This window comes from Schistocerca cancellata, chromosome 9 (assembly GCF_023864275.1).
Source record: "Schistocerca cancellata isolate TAMUIC-IGC-003103 chromosome 9, iqSchCanc2.1, whole genome shotgun sequence".
Lineage (NCBI taxonomy): Eukaryota > Metazoa > Arthropoda > Insecta > Orthoptera > Acrididae > Schistocerca > Schistocerca cancellata.
This window is the reverse complement of record NC_064634.1, coordinates 314,840,682-314,864,142: the sequence shown is the minus strand read 5'-3', so window position 1 is coordinate 314,864,142 and position 23,461 is coordinate 314,840,682. Positions and strand designations below refer to the sequence as shown.

General features: G+C 38.9%; 1 protein-coding gene across 1 annotated transcript in view; it reads right to left on the bottom strand.

Annotated features, from left to right (window-relative positions):
- LOC126100807 (SH2B adapter protein 2) overlaps positions 1–23,461 on the bottom strand; it is a 95,531-nt gene that overhangs the window by 22,359 nt on the left and 49,711 nt on the right. Inside the window, 5 exon segments of the mRNA XM_049911440.1 lie at positions 8,618–8,651; positions 8,783–8,848; positions 8,850–9,001; positions 14,317–14,522; positions 20,376–20,584. Of these exon segments, the coding sequence (XP_049767397.1) occupies positions 8,618–8,651; positions 8,783–8,848; positions 8,850–9,001; positions 14,317–14,522; positions 20,376–20,584 (667 nt within the window).

Below are 23,461 nucleotides of genomic sequence, written 5' to 3'. Positions count from 1 at the left end.
ATGTTTTGGATATATAATTGTTACTATTTCTTTCCCTCTACTTTTAGGTTCCAAGGACACTGCACACACATATAAATGTACTTTGTGTAGTTTCTTTCTTTCTAAACACCTTTGTACTTCGCAAAACACAGTGAGCACTATGTTAATGTGTTTCCTAACCCCATCAGCATTCGTATGTTCCCCAAGAGAGTTTGGCACTGAATTTGAATTTTGTTTACTTTTTCACTCTCTTTCTGTGTGTGTGTGTGTGTGTGTGTGTGTGTGTGTGTGTGTAAGCTCCTTTAGCTGTTTGTATCGCCTTTACTGTAAAGTTCCTTTAATGTGTTAAATAATATGCCTTTACAGAGAGTAGTATTTTCAGTTAAAACTTGCTTGCTTTCTGTATGTGGACGTTCTCTTCTACTGTCAGTTTGTGGTATAGGCTGCAGCTGGATTTCAGCGGTTTTAAATCTGTTGCTATTGTAACTTGGAGGTAGTTATGGGCTAATAGATGGTCAGCACATGTGCTACGGTTGCCATTATTTTTCTGTGCTCGCAGGTGTTTTAAGGTTCCTGCATGTTTGCCCTATGTATACTGACTGTCAGGTGTTGCATATCAGTTCATATATTCCTGATATGTTGAATTTATTTACAGGTGTGTCCTCTGCTCTAAGTCTTTTCTGTGTTGTGTTGCCTGTCCTGTATCCTATTTCTAGTCCCTGCTTCTTCAATATGTTACCTATTCTGTGGACAATTTTTTATTGTAGGTGAGTATGTGCCATTTTGTTTTCTGTGTGTGTTGTACTGTTGTGTCTTGCATCTGATCATTGTTTGTATGTTGTGTTGACCTGAGCTGAAGGTTGGTTTTGTGTGTGTGTGTGTGTGTGTGTGTGTGTGTGCGCGCTTTTATTCGTTTTCTGTTTACAGAAATGATGTTGGTTTGATTTCTCTATCATTTGCGGCTCGTAACCATTTTCCTCTGCTATCTGTTTTATTGTGTTTAGCTCCTGTGTGTGATTCTGTTTGCTTACACGTGTTTTGTTCGATCTGTGGAGCATGAATCTGAAGCTAGCAGGCCTGCTTGCTTGTGTGCCTCCAGATGGTTTGACTGATTGAGAATGCTAGTGCTCACGGTAGTCGATTTCCTGAACATTGTGAAATCAAGTGTGGTGTTTGTTTTTCGTATGGTGAGGTCCAAGAAATTTAGTGTGCTGTACGTTTCTAACATGCAGTGAATTTTTGGGTGTAAGTTGTATATTTCCTTGTGTAGCTGTTCTATATATGTGTGCGGTTCATCAGTCAGGCATGTCATATCATCGACGTAAATGTACCAGTATGTGACTTTTTTTTTTTTTTTTTTTTTTTTTTTTTTTTTTTTTTTTTTGCTCTTATTATGTTTGTGAAGACCCTATTCTCTAGGTCGTTCACGAATATGTTGGCTAGGAGGCCGCTAATTGGGGATCCCATTGGCAGCCCTTCATGCTGGGAATAAAATTCTTTGTTTAATATAAAGTAATTTTGTGCTGTTATGGTATTCAGTACAGTTGCTATTTCATTAATGTATGAGATGATGTGTTTCCTTGTTGTTTTAGTCTCTGTATGGTGATGTTGATTGTTTCATTTATTTGAATACAAGTGTGCATTGATGTGACATCATATGATATGAGGCTTGCTGTGTCTAGGATGTCTATGTTCTTGATTCTCTCTACTAGTTGCATTGAGTTCACTAGGTTTCTATTGTTTCCAAAAGTGTATATATTACTTAGTAATGTGTGTGTATGTCAGGCGAGGTGGTATGATGGAGCATACCACTGGCCTTAAAGGAGTATATTCTTTGTGCACCTTTGGTAGGGATTTTAGAGTGGGTGCCTTTGGATTTTTTTGTGTCATTCATTTTATCTGGACTTTTGAGAACGTATTTTCGATTTTTTTTAGTGTCTGTTGGATGTTTCTATGATATATTGGGATCACTGATCAGTTTGGTGATGTTGTTGTCCCACAGAAACACTAATGTTTTATCTATGTATTCCTTTTCATTCATAATCACAATGATGTTCCCTTTATCTGCCCTTGTTAGTATGGCATTGTTTTGTTTTAATTTTTGTTTTATCATGTTGGCTGTGGTTTCCTCTGGTGTTTTTTCTTTTGAGATTATGGTGTATTTGTGTGTTTTGAATATCTGTGTTATTTCTGTAGCAACTAATTCTCTTGTTAAGTTTGCATTAAAATTTGATGTACGCAGTCTTCCTTGTTCTTTAATAGTATGTTCAGATTCTGTTATAAGATCTTCTTTTGTCTTATGTAATATGTGTCTGTTAATGTTGCATTTGGGCCCTTCCCCAGTAGACCTTTCTCTTGTTTAGTGAGAATAATGTCAGTAAGGTAGATGATGTTGTCATTGAATTGAAGCTTTTGATTGTGGTGACTGTTTGTAATGGGTGTTCGCATGCTGTTTATGATTCTGTCTAGTTTTTTGTTAGTTTATTCCGTTTTTCTTGCATTATTTTCTGTATATGTACCTTTTGTCTCTCTGTAATTTTCTCAAACTGAGCTGATATTGTTAATTTATTGGCCAATTCTACAGGTTTTTACAAGTTTGTTGAAGTAACTGTTTCTTAGCATATAATTCCCTGATTTCATGTTTTAGCCATATAATTTCCAGCTTCCTTTTCACCTTACTTGATGCAGATGACACGCTATTTACAAATTTTATTTTACATAGTCTGGAATTACGTTATGAGTTAGACAATTTTTACTAAACTGTATGCTGAAGGTTGTCTTCTGAAGTTTTATTACGGTGTTCCTGTATTTATGGTAGAGCTTGTAGCAGAATGCCTGATTCGGCAACGAAATATTCATCTTTTGAATATGCTGCTTTTGCCCTTTCTTTCCGCATTGTAGTTACAAGTACAGGATACAGGTTCTGTCTTTTTACAAACAAACTGATTTTTCTTTTTGGACAAACATCTGTGCCATCACCAGCGCATTTTTGTTTTTTGAAAACTGTAAAAAGTGAAAGTATTTTAGGTTACACATGATTTAACAAAGTGAGCCCTAAAGAAAGTTTTTGTTTGCTTGGCTTCATACCATGATTTTACATTATATGGTTTCACAGGACCAACTGTATGGTGTCCTGATAGCTTGTCATCTGCAAACCAACCCATGTAAATGTACATATCATTGGCAGGTTAACATATCTCTTGATTTTTGAAAGAATAATTGTTATTACTTCTATCCTTCCTCTTTTAAATTCCAAGGAGACTGCACATACATATTAATGTACTTTGTGTAGCTTCTTTCTTTATGAATGCCTTTTTACTTTGCTAAACACAGTGAGCACTATGCCATCGTGTTTCCTAACCACGTTGGCTATCATTTGTTCCCGAGTGTAGATCCTTTAGTGCGTTAAACAATGTGGCTTTACATAATGTAGTGTTTTCATTTAAAACTTGTTTGCCTTTTGCTATTGCTTTCTGTATGTGGAAGGTCTCGTATAGTGTTAGTTTGTGGTATTGGCTGTGGCCAAATTTCAGTATTTCTAAATCTGCTGCTATTGTAGCTGGGCGGTGGTAATGGGCTATTAGGCGGTCAGCAAATGTGCTATAGATTCTGTTACATTTAGTGCTCTAAGGTGTCCTGACTATCTTGTTTTAAGGTACTTGCATGTTTGTCTTATGTACACTGACAGAGGTGTTGCCTGTCAGTTCATATATTCCTGATCTGTTGAATTTACCTATGGGTGTCTCCAGTGTTCTGAGTTTTTTCTTTGTTGTGTTATCTGTCCTGTATCCTATTTCTTCAGTGTGTTGCCTATTCTGTAGATGTTTTTGTTATTGTAGGTAAGTATGTGCCATTTTGTTTTGTGTGTGTGTATGTGTGTGCGTTGTTGTACTGCTGAGTCTTGCATGTGGTCATTGTTTGTATGTTGTGTTGATCTTTGTTGTGTAAGGCTTAGAGTGTGTTGTGCTTTCATTCATTTTTTGTTTACAAATATGTTGGTTTGATTTCTCTATCATGTAGGGCTTGTAACCATTTTCCTCTGCTATCTGTTTTATTGTGTTTAGCTCCTGTGTGTGATTCTGTTTGTTTACACGTGTTCTGTTCAATCTGTGGAGCATGAATCTGAAGCTTGCTTACTTGTGTCCCACTGGGTGGTTATACAGATTGTGAATGGTGGTGCTCATGGTAGTCGGTTTCCTAAATATTGTGAAATCATGGGTCGCATTTGTTATTCATATGGTGAGATCCAGGAAATTTAGTGTAGTCTGTTTTAACAGGAATTGAATTTTCGGGTGCAAGTTGTTTATTTCCTTGTGTAGCTGTTCTATAAGAGTGCGTAGTTCATCAATCAGGCATATTATGTCATCAACATAACGGTGCCAATAAATAACTTTGTTGATGGTGTTGGGACAGCAACGAGCCACAAATTTACTTTTAGCCCCAACACCATCAACATTTGTCTTCAAATAACAGCCACGGTCTCCAACCATGTCACCATATGACAAAATTGCAAAAATAAGTTTGTATTTTTTGCTCTTATTATGCGTGTGGAGACCCTATTCTCGCTGATGAAATGTACATTTACATTGTTTGGACTGGAGACGACAAGCTATCAGCGAAGAACACCATACAATTAGTCCTGCAAAACCATATAATGTAAAATCACGGTAATAAGCAATACAAACAGAGTCAAAAGATGAATATTTTGTTGCCCATCCAGGCATTGTCCAGCAAGCTCTACAATAAATACAGGAACACCTTAATGAAACTTCAGTAGACAACCCTCAACATACAGTTAACTGTCTAACTCGCAATGTAACTCTAAACTATCTAGAAAACTCTCTAAACAGCATGTTATCTGCACCAAGTAAAGTGAAACAGAAGGCAGATGGCTACAACATGAAATTAGGGAACTACATGCTAAAAAAACAGTTACTCAACAAAGAACTTGACAAAACTCATTTAGAATTGGCCAATAAATTTGCAATATCGGCTCAGTTTGAAGAAATAACAGAGAGAGAAAAGGCACACTTACAGAAAATAATGCAAGAAAAACGGAATAAACAAACAAAAAAACTAAACAGAATCATAAACAACATGAGCACATCCACTACAAACAGTCGCCACAATCAAAAACATTAATTCTATGGCAGAATCATCAACCTACCTGACTTTATTCTCACCAAACAAGAAAAAGGTCTACTGGGGAAGGATCCAAATGCAACATTAACAGACACATATTACATGAAACAAAAAGAAGACCTTATAACAGAATCTGAACATACTATAAAAGAACGAGGAAGACTGGGTACATCAAATTTTAATGCAAACTTAACAAGAGAATTAGTTGCTTTAGAAATAACACAGATAATCAAAACACACAAGTACACAATAATCTCAAAAGAAAAAACACCAGAAGAAATCACAGCCAACATGATAAAACAAAAATTAAAACAAAACAATGCCATACTAACAAGGGCAGATAAAGGGAACATCATTGTGATTATGAATGAAAAGGAATACATAGATAAAACATTAGTGTTTCTGTGGGACAACAACATCACCAAACTGACCAGTGATCCCAATATATCATAGAAACATCCAACAGACACTAAAAAAATCAAAAACACATTCTCAAAAGTTCAGATAAAATGAATGACACAAAAAAATCCAAAGGCACCCACTCTAAAATCCCTACCAAAGGTGCACAAAGAATATACTCCTTTAAGGCCAGTGGTATGCTCCACCATACCACCTCACCTGACATACACACACATTATTAAGTAATATATACACTTTTGAAAACAATAGAAACCTAGGGAACTCAATGCAACTAGTAGAGAGAATCAAGAACATAGACATCCTAGACACAGCAAGCCTAATATCATTTGACGTCACATCAATGCACACTTGTACTCAAATAAATGAAACAATCAACATCACCATACAGAGACTAAAACAACAAGGAACCACATCATCTCATACATTAATGAAATAGCAACTGTACTGAATACCATAACAGCACAAAATTACTTTATGTTCAACAAAGAATTTTATTCCCAGCATGAAGGGCTGCCAATGGGATCCCCAATTAGTGGTCTCCTAGCCAACATATTCGTGAACGACCTAGAGAATAGGGTCTTCACACACATAATAAGAGGAAAAAAAAATACAAAGTCACGTACTGGTACATTTATGTCGATGATATGACATGCCTGACTGATGAACCGCACACATATATAGAACAGCTACACAAGGAAATATACAACTTACACCCAAAAATTCACTGCATGTTAGAAACGTACAGCACACTAAATTTCTTGGACCTCACCATACGAAAAACAAACACCACACTTGATTTCACAATGTTCAGGAAATCGACTACCGTGAGCACTAGCATTCTCAATCAGTCAAACCATCTGGAGGCACACAAGCAAGCAGGCCTGCTAGCTTCAGATTCATGCTCCACAGATCGAACAAAACACGTGTAAGCAAACAGAATCCCACACAGGAGCTAAATACAATAAAACAGATAGCAGAGGAAAATGGTTACAAGCCGCACATGATAGAGACATCGAACCAACATTTCTGTAAACAGAAAACGAATAAAAGCAAAAAACACATACACAGACAGAACCTTACACAGCTCAGGTCAACACATACTCACAGTTCATTCAACACATACTCACTTACAATAACAAAGAAAAGGCAACATATTGAATAAACAGATACTTTAAACTGGATGCAGGACAGACTACACAATACAGAAATAACTTAGAACACAGGAGACTCCCACAGATCAGGAATATATGAACTAACATGCAACACCTGTCAATCAGTATACATAGGACAAACATGCAAGAACCTTAAAACAAAATATTCAGAACACCTCAGTGCACTAAAAAGTAACAGCATCTATATATAGCACATTTGCTGACCAGTTAATAGCCCATAAACACCACCCAACTACAATAGCAACTAAAAATACTGAAATCTGGCCACACTCAATACCACATACAGAAAGCAATAGCAAAAGGCAAACAAGTTTTAAATGAAAACACTACAATCTGTAAGGCACCTTGTTTAACACATTACAGGAACTCTACACTCGGGAGCAAATGATCACTGATTGGGTTACGAAACACAACACCATAGTGCTCACTGTGTTTTACGAAGAAAAAAGATGTTTATAAAGAAATAAACTACACAAAGTACATTAATATGTGTGTGCAATCTCCTTGGAACCTAAAAAAAGAAGGTCCAGTAACAAGCAAACATGAGAAGAAACAATCATACATGCAAAACATTTTGACACGTCAAAATCACATTTTTGAAAAATGAAGAGATGTGTTAACTTGCTGATGAAATTTATGTTTACACTATTTAGTTTGCAGATGGCAAGCTGTCAATGCAGGACACCATACAGTTGCTCCTGCAAAACCATATAATGTAAAATCACAGAAGCAAAACAAACAAAAACTTTCTTTATGCCTCACTTTGTCAAATCACTTATAACTCAAAATACTTTCACTTGTTACAGTTTTCAATAAATAAAAACCCACTGGTGATGGCACACAGGTGCTGAAACATGTTTGTGTGAAGATAAAAAAACAGTGTGTTTGCAAAAAGGCGGAACCCATACCCTATAATTTAACTGCAAGTGTGGAAAGAAAGGACAAGAGCGGCAGATTCAAAAGATGAATGCTGAGGTATTTGACAATCCGAGATCCATAATTGCCAGAAAAAGATGCCACAGTCTCAACTGAACTTCAGTTTACTACATGACAAACTACAATTAAGTGCCATCACAGTTAACCAATTTTACTGTGCCTCAGAAGAATAATACTGACAATAATATTCATATTTACAATAGCTACTCACATTCAAGCACTCGTGGTTAATTTCTGGTTCTTAAAATATCCATATCGGAAAAATTACACATTGTACTTTTCAGCTCAACACTAAAGCACAAAAAAAGAAACCACCACGTTTCTGAGCCTCATTCCAAAGAAAATTAGAAAATTTAGACTGGTTTCACTTTGCTGTAACACATACACAGGAATCCAGAAAAACAGATTAGAGTAACAGGAATTTAACAAGCAAAGACAAGCAACTGTAGAGACCATGCTGCACAGTGATAAAGAAAGTGGTTCACCACACTGCAAATTTCAAGTCAAAGACTCATGCAATGAACACTTAATGCAGACAGTGCAAGAAAGAAAGAAAAGTATAAACATTAATAGACTTGTGAAGTTTACTCCTGGAGCCCAAACACTCCATATACAAAACATCATATGGAAGCTGCATTTCTTTGCATTCTTATTACACTCATTAAACAATCAGTAACAACAAATGCACGTTCCCATTATTCTATCTCAATCATATTGCAACAAAGAACAGGACTACTGACACATTCACTCATTTTTTTCCATTCGTATTACTAGTCACAAAAGCAACACAGTAGGCAGCTTTCTAAATCCAACCTGGAGCAATGGCACTGCAAACAACTGCAAACCTTTAGCATAAGATACACAAACAAAATACAGCAGACCACATGTATCTTAATATAGTGGAAGCAGGCACCGGTACCAAACAAAACAGAAAAACACAAAAAGTTGTAGTGGTAATAGTAGCTCACTTCTCTGATGGGTTCTGGGGGAGGAGGTGGCCGGCTCCTGGCCTCGGCAGCTGTCGCTCCGCTGACGGCCGGCGTCGCGGCTGGCGGCTGCTGTGGCTGCTGCGGCCCTGCAGGCTGGGGCTGCGGCTGAGGTGGGAGCTGCTGCACTGTGGGCTGGGCAGGAACCGAGGTTGCCGCAGCGGACGGCACGACAGGCCTCGTCGTGGACGGTGGAGTGACCGGAGGCAGTGCCAGCACGTACTCAGTCAGCGTGACATCGGCCGTGCCACCTGATTCTAGTGGAATTGGATGTTGTCTGAAGTGATCCAGCATATCGAAGATGCTGGTAAACCAGAGGTGTTGAACACGACACTGGCCTTGGTCACTGAGCGTCATTCGTAAATGCTGTAAAATAATTTACATTGTAATACTGAATAATAATAATAATAATAATAATAATAATAATAATAATAAATCACACACCACTCAAGCAGGTAGAAACATGCAGAACAGTCCCAGTGTCAAACAAAGGTTGTTTTCTATTGATAGGTTTGACGTTTTTGAAACTACATGTATAGTGGAATAGGAAACGGTCCCAGGTATCATAATCTGCAGCCATTCATCCTGGTGGGCTCCCATTTAGAAGTAATTGACGAAAGAGAATTTCTCACGGTCTGCTGAAGCCTTGAAAATAGTACACATTTTCAAAATGATGGCATAGTCTAATCATTAAGTTCTTTAGCTGCTTTGCTGAAGGGTGTGAGTCTGAGTCCAGTCAAGAATCATTCTTTTTTAAAAAAATCGGAATGACTATAATCATTATTTTTATTCAATGAATTAATTTAAATATATACTTTTTCTGTTTTTGTTTTTAATTCTTCCTCATATTGTTTGAATAAGACAACCAGCTGAAGTCTCATCATGAAAAGACTATCATTTGTTACATTAATGAAGTGTTTTCCCTTCAAATCTGTTCAAGAAAAACTGTGATTGCAGTAGGGTAGATTTTATACTTTGTTCGTGGCGCAAGAAGAACTTAGGTTTTAATAGTCTGTATGATGATTACCTGCCAAACAATGTGTCTTAACAAAAAATAATTTTGTGACAACTGTGCAGCCAATATAAATAGACTATTTTGTCTTCTGTTTTTTAATTGACATATCAGCAGTGAGGTACTGTTGCAATATGGTCCAGTAAAGTGGTGCCTTTGATAAAAGCTGGCTGAACTCTGGCACTGCACAGTGCTCGTGGCAAGGGTGAGATCTGACACCTTGTGATGGGCAGCAGCAGTGGCACGTATTGAGACCCCCGTGTATGCTAGAAGGCAGATAACTGAACTCCAGAGAAGAGCGTAGAGCCTAGAGCATAACTGGTCACAAGCGGCAGCCTAAATAATTGACCGTGGATGAGTACTAATGTGGTGTCACTTGGACACGTGTCTACGGGGAAGAAAATTGGTGCCTGTCACTGCAGCATTGTTTAGCACAACATGCGCGCCACACACTGGAGTGGCTCTTGCCCGTCGATGCTGTTGTGGCTGCAGGAGGATCAGAGGAAAATGGCTCAGCAAATCTTCAGTTTATAAGCAATCTCCTGAAGTGAGTGACTAAGAGCAGGGGCCATACCTGGCATGCAGCACATGTATAAGTGTGTTGGCCTTGTAATCGGGATGCAGCGCCGCATACACAACAAATATGATGATTAAAATGAAGTGTCAAATAATCAGCAATAAATTATTTTTAAACCAATTAACTGAATAAAAATAATTACAGTTCTTTTATTAAAAAATCAGAAAATAAATAGCTCTTGCACCCATAACCTTCAGAACGCAAGCTAAGCAACTTAACTACTGAGCTAAGGCATCATTTTGAAAATCTGTTATTTTCAACATTCTAGTGGATCACAAGAAATTATTTTTAATCTATTCCTCGTAAATGAGTGCCCACCAGGTTGAACGGCTGCAGCGTGTGATATCTGGCATACTAACTGACACCACCATGTAGGTCGTTTCAAAAAGAATCAATCCCAGCCCAGCAAAACTCCTCTTTTAAGGCAGAAATAACTGACATCATGATAACAGGCTGGCATAAGAGCTGGAAAAGAAAAATATGAATGAGCTCAGCCATGCACAAGAAAAATATGAATGGCCTCAGCCATGGACAAGAAAAATATGAATGACCTCAGCCAGGATAATGTTGATTTGCAAGCACTGAATGAATGGTTGACGCGCTCACGTTTGCGGTGCAGAAACTATAGAATATCTGACAGTGATACAAAGATGTTTCACTGAAATGGTGAACTACCAGAAGTATATACTGAAAGAGCAAGGTACAGATGATAGCTGCAGGGAGTATGAGGATCGAAAGGAGAATTATGTCACACATTACACACGAATGTAAAGCCTTGGCATCCACAGAATATTTGAAAAGGCCTGATAAGATAGCTGATACAGTTTACCAGAAGCTGCAACAGCATTATCAATTATTGAAAACTTTTCTCCATACTACAATATAATCCTCTCTGTGTTGAAGAAAATATCAAAATTCCTTATTTCTAAGCAGCACAATGATAAGCAACTTATTTCAATGCACACAGTCATGATCAAATTTAAATTGTTTAGTTTTATTTATAGATGACCGTTTCAATCTTCTAAGACATCATCTTCAGATCTTACATTCCTTGATGACTGTAGGAACATCATCATAGGAGTGTAGTTATGTGTAAGGACGTAGTTTGTATAATGTATAAGGAATGAGATGGTCGGTGGGTTTTGAGTTAGAAGGAAGATGGAAGAGATGGCATCTGGTAGCACCAATGCTATGGTATGGTGGATGATGTTCCATTCTAGAATGACAATGAATGATGAGCGAGGGTGCTCCTCTGTGGCCCGTTTCTGGAGCTGGTCAGAGGATGAGGAGCATGTGTGACTCTGTCTGCAGGCTAGGTTTGGGGCACAATGCTTGAAGACTTTGGTAAGACCTGCAGCATACTGGGTACAACACTGATCATCACTCCACATGTGTGATCCACGAATGACCAGAAGGAAAGACTTTTTAGTGTGAAAGGGATAGCAGCTATCAAGGTGCAGATACTGTTCATGGTAGATAATGTTCATGGTCAGAGGACTTGATATGGACTGTGGATTGGGTGCAGCCATCAGAGACCTGGAAGTCAAAGTCCAGGAAACTGGCACCTTGGGCTTAGGAGAACCAAGTAAAGCAGATGGATGACAAGGTGGTGAGACAGGAGGAATGAGGATAGAGTGTCTTGGCACTGGGTCCAAATCATAAAGATATCATTAATGAACTTGAACTAGACAACAAGGGTTTGGGCTTTTGGGTAGCTAGGAAGGATTCTCCTACATGGTCTACAAACTGGTTGGCATCAACGGGACCACATGTGGGTTTCCATGACTTTGTCATGGATTTGTTTATATATCTTCCCCTCAAAGGAGACATTATCACATGTAAGAACGTAGCTTGTAAGGTGTAAATGGGATGAGATGGTGGGTGAGTTTTGAGTTGGAAGGACGGTGGGAGAGGTAGTGTCTTGCTTTGGAGGAAGGGTTGTTGGTGTGTATGGAGGTGGTATCAACAGTTATAAGTAGGTCTTCTTCAATATGGGCAGCTAGTCCGCAGGCAATTGGTTGCAGACATTAATCAACAAGAGCTGAGATTATTCTGATGAGAGCACAGCTACAATGGTCCAGTATATTTAAGTTCGCTCATTTTGAAAAACTCATTAACCTAATAACTTGAGGTACTAGTCTCCATGGCACAAGCATCTCTGAACCATGATATTGTTACTGAGCAACAACAGCTACAAATACTCTATATCCAAAACTGAAACAACTGCCCTCTGGCATGTGCAAGACCACTCCAGATACCACCTCCAAACATGTTCCAATATACTGACATTCTTCACCCATCTTGGAGCATCACTACCACCAACACCTATCCCACACCTAAGGAACCACGTCATTAACCCTCATAGCACCCAAACCCTACCTTGTTCACATTTCATCTGTTGCATAGCCCAAAACTCCCTCCCAACATCCCACAAAACCCCACGGCCAAACAATGCCAAAACACAACATATTTTTCTGTCACAAATCCCTCCAATCAAAGCCAACCAAAATCCAACACTGAACCTTGCCTTGTATCACTCCATCCACCTATGATCCTCCCCCGGTTATCTACGTGGAATTACTTACTCGGGATACAAACCTCTCCACAAAGAAAAGAACAGTCACCCATAATCTCAAGACAGAAAGAAAGAGCCCAATGTAATCACAGTCCCTGCAGAAAAAGACTTCATCACTGCCATAATGAATCACTAACTGTCTGTATGATTCTTCCACCCACAAGCCGTTCCCTAAAGATCCTAGCCCAGAAGTCTAGTGCTGCTATGAAATATCTCACATTTAGTTTCAAAATGAGTCCTGCCATTCTGTCTGAGATTTCTGCAACACCTGTAATGGTGCTTTTAACTTTCTTGCTTGCAGTAAAGCACATACCTGTATTTTCTGTCTTCTCTGTTTGTTTGTAATAAAACACATGGCCTGATTTTAATGCTATTCGATTTTCTTTTTTTTTGTAACACTTCTGATTTTTACTATAGTCCAAAAGTTATTTAACACCTCTTCTTACTATGCCATTCCAAACCTGGTTTCCAAAAATACTGTAATTTACTCTCTCAAAATAAAAATGTGTACATGCATCGGAGTTTCTAAAACTCAGATGATTGACTATTTTGCCAAACTTTGTGCAGGTGTGGAAGTGACTGGGCGTATCACATAGCCTGAAGCTACCAAGTGGATTCCACTATTCTCTATTTTCTTTCACCTAGGCCTAAATCCCAATGTCCCTGAAACTTGCACATAGCAGCAGACTCTACGGCAGTCATACTCATGGTGCACTAAAAGTACTAGAGCTCAAGTGTTGCAAGACACTTCACAGTGCTAAACCTCACTGAGTCACGATACTTGTAGTCCGCACCCAACTCCAGCAGTTACACCATGTCTATGACACACACTGGAATTGAAATAACAATAAATAAATAAAATTAATTGAATTCTGTGATTTTGTAGCTGCTAACAAAACTCTGCTGTGCTGGGTTTAAATATTGGATCCTTACATACAGTTTTAATAGCCTACATCGGGAAATACCATGACAATGTCCACTCTGTAGCAACATAAAGATTCTGGAAATAACCTCTAGTCTCTGGTTACACCATTCTCCACCATATCCTTTGTCTCAGGAATAATAGTAAAGCAAGGAGTGCAACAAAGCATTGTGAATTTTAACAGACTATGGTAAAGAGTCATGAATGGATAGCTCAGTCAATAGGGCATTGTTCATGCAAGGCAAAGGTCATGGAGCACATTCTGGTCTTATTCTGATATCAGCAGTGTTGCAATATCAACAGTTAGCAATAAATGAAGATGAAAATTTCTTCCAGGTCGACATTTACTCTCAGATCAGAAAAAATTAGTACCCTATAAGGCAATTACAAGGCAGCACTATTACAGGTCAATAAAAAAACTGGAAAAAAGTTATTCCCTAGATGCGATCTTATCTTATTACCACAGTGTAGATACTAAAACAGTTTGCTAACCTTTAGTTTAATGCCCAGAATTTAAACAGAGCATATTTCTCTCCCAAATTTACAAAAGTGGTTTACTTGTGTATATGTCACTATCATTATGTAACTAAATTACCTTTGCTCTTCCCTGGAAGTTGAAAGTTAGCACAAATTCACCCTTGCGTGTCTCACTCTGTCTCACAAGAAAGACACCATGTGCGGCAGCTCCGTCGCGTAAGACAAGTTGAGCTGCATCTGATCTCGGCAATGTTCCATGAAACCATGGGTACTCTTTAAGTGCAGTCGATAAATCTGCCTCCGTTTCTGGAACTGGTGCAGCTGCTAAAACACAAAAAAAGAAAAATTTCAAATAAAGAAGATCTGCCAGGACAAAGAATATTTAAGGCTAGGAATAACAGAAAACACAGAGTATGACAGCATCTACAAGTCAAAATCTGTAGTCATAAGGAAACGTATTTGTCTATTATTAAAAAATTGTCGGGACCTAATCTCTAGAAGAACAACAAATAGAAGAGTAAAGAAAGTGGTGTATGATATGGAACACATACTTGAGAGATACCAACTATTATAGACACAGACGAAACCAGGTTCAAAAGATAATGAAAATAATACATAAACTCTTGAGAAAATTAGATCGAAGTCAGTTTTCAGGTAGTCAATCCCCTTACAAGTATCAAAGTTATTTCTTGATCATAATGTGAAGAGTGACAACGAAAAATATATATGGAGAGCTAAGAGAGTTGTAAGTAAGTAGTGACATAAAGCTAGAATTACATTTACATTTATCTTTTAGCTGTGTATATGAGCAAGTGTGAGGGAGGGGGGAGGGGAGGAGGGGGGAAAGGGGGAGGGAGGGGGCAAACAGGGGAGAGGGGAAAGAGGGGAGGGAGGGGGGAAGAGGGAGAGGGACGGGAAAGAGGGGTGGGAGAGAGGGGAAAGAGGGGTGGGAGGGAGGGGAAGAGGGGAGGGAGAGAGGGGGAAAGAGGGGTGGGAGGGAGGGAGGGAGGGGGAAAGAGGGAAGGAGGGAGGGGGAAAGAGGGGAGGGAGGGAGGGAGACAGTAGGGAGGGGAGGGACGAGTAACTACTAGCAGCTTACAGAAATACCCATGCTAAAAAAACAGTGTGATTTCAGCAACCACGACCATTATCTAAAGGATATAACATAAATTTCGTGTATTGAAGTACAAAGAATAATGGAAAGAAAACAGTTGTTAGGGGGACTAGAAAGCAGCTAATATAAATGTCAAAAGAACTGAAAGTTATACTTGTGGCAGAGTTTTTACTGCTTACTTTTTAGCTAGCTTTTAAGAGTCTTCCTCTTTTATCAGAGCCCAACAGTGATTATACACAGCCTCCTGAAAAGTATAGAAACCTGCTACCTCAAGGCAGCATAAGTAACTCAAAGAGACTGATCAATATAGAATGCTACCTCTGGGAACAGGCCTTGAAACAGAGGTCCAGCCAGAAGATATAATGTCTTGGACCAACCTTGTTAAATACTGGGTCAGCCACAGCACTTGTTTACCTTGATAATGATCTGCATTTTTTGTGACTGTTCTTTTAGTCTTCGATTTTGGTATCATCATTGACCCTCTTATTACACTGTTCTCATACTGAACTAATTATTCCAGACTGTGTAGAACTCTCCAAGTGCCAAGAATAACAGTAGAAAAACAGAGCCAGACAGTATGCAACCCATGTGTGTAACTGTGGATCTAGAATTCATAAGGCTAAGGCATCATATCTGTGGCTACATGTCACACCACCACATACTAGTAAGAAGGTATGGCAACATGTGCCACAAGCAAACTAGTAAAAATTCTCAGATCCAGAGCTTTCTTTTTCAGAAGCTGATACATTTCTCTTGCAATATGCTACTACCTCTTCTAGCTAAAAAATCTCATCTCCCTCTGCCTTTGTTTCAATAACTTCCCTCTCTTTGTTCTATCTCATGCATTTACCCTGATTTATCTAAAACAAGAAGCCTTTTACTATAGATAAGCATAACAGGTTCACATTTATTTTGTTCACTTTTCATATTGTTGAAATGTGGTGCACTTACAGGATAATTCCAGCAGAAACAGACAAATTTTGCTCTTGAAATATGTATTTTTCTGTAAACTAGCTTTCATGATTCTATAGGTTCATTATCAGACGCTAGTATTTGCAGTATTTCATTGCAAACCACATGCAGATGGCTGCCAAAGTTGTAGCATTGCTGAGTGAAATTCTGTGATGATCTCAATAGAAGACCACAGACAAAACACCCGTTACACACTATGGTGAATAAACAGCACAGTCTACTTAAAGTGTAGTTTACTTTTACAGTGTGCAATCTGCTAACAGTAAACCACATACTGTTTGGGCACTGTTTATCACAGCAACACACAACAGATTACTGTAAAACTTTGAAAATTGTTCCAGCTTTTATTTTTAGGTGCTACAGCTTTGGCAGTAATCTGCATACAGTTTGTAATGTATAGTGTTTCAGCAGCTATCATCCAGTAATGAGCGTGTAGATACCAGAAAATTAGCTGTTAGTCCAGTGAAACTGTCAGAAAAAAAGCCTGTACCTTGCAAAAGGTGGGGTAGAAGATTTTATTTTTTTAACCCGTTCATATTGTTGGAAAGGTTAGCAAACAAAGTTTTGCCAACAAAATTTCTCTTGGGAAAACTTTCTGCACTAAAAAAACTTCGAAAATTTCGGACTTTTTTCAGTTTTTTCAAAATATCTCAGTTTCATTTGCTCCTATAGCTTTGACGTCTATTTTCTTTTTTAAAGAGCACGAAATTCTCTACAAATTTTATTCTTACCATTTCTTTTCTACTCCCAGTATCTAAGGCGCTACAGCACATCAAAAAATACCATTTTTTTCCAAATTGCGAGCAAAGTAGCAAATTACCTAATTTTTGAACACTGTTATTTCAGTTTCTATTTGTGTAGTATAAACATATTACTCATCATGTTATTCATTGGAATTTACCATCTCACTCTGCTGCAGGGCCAGGACAAACAGCATCATATTCAGTAACTACGAACACATTCACGTCGGATTGCGTGAAGTTTATTTGTGTTAAAATATGTAATACGATTGCATGCAGGTGCCGTACATTTTCTACAGTTGATTGACGTTAATGCTCAGTTGTAAGAAAAAGTATGCAGGAATTGTTTTTTAGCGGACAAAAGCGTATTTATTCTTTGGCCTTCGTTCCAGTGGAAGATGTGAAGTCAGGTGGACCGAGTAAATTTTTTGTCATTGATGAAGGGTACCTTACCCACAAAGTGACTTGGACTCGAAATGTTTGCTTCAAGTCAATAGCTCAAAGCTATGTTTCTTGCCTGCAACATCATTTTGGATCTCAATTTGCTATTGTATTTGATGGGTATCCATGTGAGGGAGACAAATGTAGCACAAAGAGTGCTGAGAGGATTCGTAGGTCCAAAAAACATTCTTCGGTTGATGTTGTGGACCTGAAGCACTTCTTCACATTGTTTCATGCTCATGCAAGCTGAATTGTGGTGGAGCGTGCTCCTGCAGAAAAGCGGGTTTGAAATGTTCTTCAATTTGTAAGAAATGTATTGGGGTCAACTGTGAAAACGTGGCAAAATTTTTATATGAAGACAGTGAAGAAGATGTTATGGAGGTTACTATCGCATTGTATAGTGGAGGTGTCAGCAGTTTTCACACACTAGACCATTCGCGGTACCAGCTATTTGCCAAGTCTGCCACAAACATGGTGAACCAAGTCCCTCAGGACAAGTTCTTGTACAATGAACGAAACAAGATGCGTTTGATCACACTTCTTAAAAAGAAATTTCTGGAGTGTAGCATTGAATTGCTCCAGCCACAAGATGCTGACGTTATGATTATAACATCTGCCATTTCAAGAACCAAAGATTTTGGAACTGTTGTCATTGTAGGAGAAGATGTCGACCTGCTTGTGCTCATGACCGGTTTGGGGCAAGGCATTGAAAACTTATTTTTCTTAAAGCCAGGAAGAAGAAATGCAGAAGACAAGTGGTTTTCCACTGCAGCTTACAAGTATGACAGAGAATATATTCTGTTCACTTACGCCTTTAGCGGATGTGATACAACATCTGCTTTTTTTGGTCAAGGAAAAATTAAGTGCTGCAATATTGTTGCGAAAAATGAACACCTAACCTCAGCCTTTGCACGTTCAATAAACCACATGCTACCCGTGTAGAAATAATAACAGCAGGAGAACAGGTTACTATCGCATTGTATAGTGGAGGTGTCAGCAGTTTTCACACACTAGACCATTTGCGGTACCAGCTATTTGCCAAGTCTGCCACAAAAAGCAAACTGAATCTTGCACGGTTGCCACCTACACAAGATGCTGCACATCATTCGTTGCGGACTTAACCAACAAGTCCAAAGTTGGATAGGAAACTGGAAACCTCCTGAGAAATCACAGTGACCACGGTCCAATACCCGTTATAATGAACCAAGATCCAGCACCTGAAGCACTTCTTCACATTGTTTCATGCTCATGCAAGTTGAATTGTGGCGGAGCGTGCTCCTGTAGAAAAGCGGGTTTGAAATGTTCTTCAATTTGTAAGAAATGTATTGGGGTCAACTGTGAAAACGTGCCAAAGTTTTTATATGAAGACAGTGAAGAAGATGTTATGGAGGATGTTGAGGAAACCGCTGACGAAATCAACGAACTTGCTGAGGCTGACTCGCTGTTTAAAGAAGAGGTGAATCTGGGATCAACTCTATGTACAGACCCTGAATCCGTAACTCAAGGTATTTCTGGTGACACTGAGGAACCTGGCCCATCAAAACATTGGAAGTGATGCTCATATCTGTCTCAAGTGCGCTAAAGTGCGATATTACAAGTATTGCACACCCAGAACTGTCAACATTTTTTTGTAACTGACAATGCATTTTAATTGTAATAAAACTACTTATTTTTAATGTCAACTGTGTGTCTTTTATACACAAGAATAATTACCTACCTAACTAGGTTGCCTATTGCAGCTAATAATAGTTCAGTTTCCTGACACAAATTATTTTGTGTGTGTGTGTGTGTGTGTGTGTGTGTGTGTGTGTGTATTTATAGTTTTACAAATACCAGGGCAGAGGTGCCCCATAGTGAACTTGAGGTAGTGATGTAAGAATCACAATAGTTGGGTGCTCAGCAATCCTCATGTTGCATACAGAGAAATTGAATACCTGAAAGTGAGGTGGTAAATTCCAACATATAACATGATGTATAATGTATTTATACTACACAAACAGAAACAGAAAAAATAGTGTTCAACAATAAGATATCTTGCCACTATGCTCAAAATTTGAAAAATTGGTATTTTTTTAGGCACTGTAGCGCCTTAGATATTGGGAGTAGAAAAAAATGGCAACAATCAAATTTGTAGAGAATTTTGTGCTCTTTAAAAAAGAAAATAGACGTTAAAGTGATAGGAGCAAATGAAACTGAGATATTTTGAAAAAACTGAAAAAAGGCCGAAATTTTCCAAGTTTTCTGGCTGCAGAAAGTTTTCACAAGCGAAATTTTGTTGGCAAAACTCGGTTTTCTAATCTTTCCAACCATATGAACGAGTTGAAAAAATAAACTCTTCTACCCCACATTTTGCAAGGTATATCTGCAATTTGACTGGACTATGTAGAAAAACGCATATTTCTGAACATTATATCACTTAAGGTTACAGTTTCTGTTAAAACAACCATCTATTTCACATATCACCCTTTTAAAATTGGCAGTTTATTTTTGTTAGTAATCATTCATGATTACAATTATTTTGCATTACACTTTTTCTTTTCCTTCCTTGTTGTTGAAGCGGAATTTTATGTAAGATTACTCTTATCCAAATAGAACACAAAACATCTAAGACCTAAATAAGGTATTATTTTCAACAAGTGCAAATTACTTGAGCAGAGCACCAGACAACTTAAACTTGTCTTTGAAAGTGAATTCTCAATCATATTCCAGATGAAATTGCTGCCAAAAGGTACTGAAAAGCAATTACACTAAACTTTTAGTGAAGTAAACTGCATGCTGTTTAGATCATTAGCTGCAATAACTCCATTCCCATTTAATACGACACATATATTACATAAATATTAGTAAAATTACTTATGTAACATACACAAGCACCAAGGAATGCAGATGGCCATAAAGTTAACTACTCACTTTGCTCTATATCTGTGTGGGACGTACAGAGTTCAAAATGACTGTTACTGGAAAGACGAAGTCCCGGAGTGTCTGATGCTACACGAGGGAGTCCTGCTGCTTGAAGTCTTGGTGGCAGCTCAGGAGGGTTTTCTGCGCTTAAACCATCTCCTGCACCTTCAGTCTTTGGTACACCTCTTGAATCACTCTGGCTCACTAGCAGACTGCGGCTAGGGAAAGTAAACAGCAGTTATCAAATGGATCTCTGCTGCATTTTGGTACATACTTGGCAGTGGAAGGAGATTAATTTTTCCATTTCATCCATTTAAATGTGCAACACATCATTATGTATTAAACTTACATTCTACGAACCCTATAATCAGCTTTAGCCTATCGTAGAAGTTCTAATACATTGCAGTTTGAATGTAATATCAACTTTCACATTTCAAATGTTTTTAGGCATTATAGATTCTGTACAGTCTATAAAATACAGATAAGCTGTTGTTTGCAATTCTAGAGTTTCCCCACTGGTCCTTTAGTTGACAGACTTTTAAAAATACTTAATTCTGGAAAGATGTGGTACTTCGTTGTTTGGTATTTTTTCATAACAAAAATAAAGACTTTTACTCCCCTAAGACAACACATTACATTTCATTAACAGCAGTAGTGAAGAATGCAATGAGTACATAGCTACTCAGTATACAGCACAACGTTGTATTTCAGCTTATGGAGTTGCTCAGGGACAAAGTATGTGTCTGTGTGTGATCATACTCAACTACAGTGAAACATTAAGCACTGTATGAAGCTTTTGTCAATGAACTTGACCTACGACGTGAGTGAGAAAGGGTTGTGGTGAAGTGAGTTAGAAAGGGTTGTGGCATGTAATTCCAAGTTATCTGATCTGTTCATTCAGAAATCAATCAGGAAATTGGGGAGAAATTTGGGAACACAATTACAGCTCAGGGGGAAGAAATAAAAACCGATATGTTTGCCAATGACAACGTAACTTTTTCAAATGTATCAAATCACTTGGAAGATCAGTTGAATGAAGTGGAATTATGTTAGGAAATGAGACAGTAAAAGTAGTACAAGACTTTTATTATTTGACCAGCAAGGCAACTGATGATAGCAGCAGTGACAAGGGCACAAAATGTAGATGGGATATATATATACACACCTAAAAACAAAGATGATGTGACTTACCATATGAAAGTGCTGGCAGGTCGACAGACACACAAACGAACACAAACATACACACAAAATTCAAGCTTTCGCAAGAAACTGTTGCCTCATCAGGAAAGAGGGAAGGAGAGGGAAAGATGAAAGGATGTTTGTTTTAAGGGAGAGGGTAAGGAGTCATTCCAGTCCCGGGAGCGGAAAGACTTACCTTAGGGGGAAAAAAGGACGGGTATACACTCACACACACACACACATATCCATCCACACATATACAGACACAAGCAGACATTCCGCTCCTGGGACTGGAATGACTCCTTACCCTCTCCCTTAAAACCCACATCCTTTCGTCTTTCCCTCTCCTTCCCTCTTTCCTGATGAGGCAACAGTTTGTTGCGAAAGCTTGAATTTTGTGTGTATGTTTGTGTTCGTTTGTGTGTCTGTCGACCTGCCAGCACTTTCATTTGGTAAGTCACATCATCTTTGTTTTTAGGTATATTTTTCCTACGTGGAATGTTTCCTTCTATTATAACCATATATATATATATATAATAGAGAGAAACATTCCACGTGGGAAAAATATATCTAAAAAGAAAGATGATGAGACTTACCAAACAAAAGCGCTGGCAGGTCGATAGACACACAAACAAACACAAACATACACACAAAATTCTAGCTTTCGCAACCAACGGTTGCCTTGTCAAGAAAGAGGGAAGGAGAGGGAAAGACAAAAGGATTTGGGTTTTAAGGGAGAGGGTAAGGAGTCATTCCAATCCCGGGAGCGGAAAGACTTACCTTAGGGGGAAAAAAGGACAGTTACCTGGTTACCCAGGCCTGCCAACCCAAAGTTTGGTACAGATTTATTGATGACATTTTCATGATCTCGACTCACAGTGAAGAAGAACTCCAGAATTTCCTCTCCAACCTCAACTCCTTTGGTTCCATCAGATTCACCTGGTCCTACTCTAAATCACATGCCACTTTCCTTGACGTTGACCTCCACCTGTCCAATGGCCAGCTTCACACGTCCGTCCACATCAAACCCACCAACAAGCAACAGTACCTCCATTATGACAGCTGCCACCCATTCCACATCAAACGGTCCCTTCCCTACAGCCTAGGTCTTCGTGGCAAACGAATCTGCTCCAGTCCGGAATCCTTGAACCATTACACCAACAAACCCGTAACTACCCTCCCGACCTGGTACAGAAGCAAATAACCAGAGCCACTTCCTCATCTCCTCAAACCAGGAACCTTCCACAGAAGAACCCCAAAAGTGCTCCACTTGTGACAGGATACGTTCCGGGACTGGATCAGATTCTGAATGTGGCTCTCCAGCAGGGTTACGACTTCCTCAAATCCTGCCCTGAAATGAGATCCATCCTTCATGAAATCCTCCCCACTCCACCAAGAGTGTCTTTCCGCCGTCCACCTAACCTTCGTAACCTCTTAGTTCATCCCTATGAAATCCCCAAACCACCTTCCCTACCCTCTGGCTCCTACCCTTGTAACCGCCCCCAGTGTAAAACCTGTCCCATGCACCCTCCCACCACCACCTACTCCTGTCCTGTAACCCGGAAGGTGTACACGATCAAAGGCAGAGCCACGTGTGAAAGCACCCACGTGATTTACCAACTGACCTGCCTACACTGTGAAGCGTTCTATGTGGGAATGACCAGCAACAAACTGTCCATTCGCATGAATGGACACAGGCAGACAGTGTTTGCTGGTAATGAGGATCACCCTGTGGCTAAACATGCCTTGGTGCACAGCCAGCACATCTTGGCACAGTGTTACACCGTCCGGGTTATCTGGATACTTCCCACTAACACCAACCTGTCAGAACTCCGGAGATGGAAACTTGCCCTTCAGCATATCCTCTCTTCTCGCTATCCGCCAGGCCTCAATCTCTGCTAATTTCTAATTTCAAT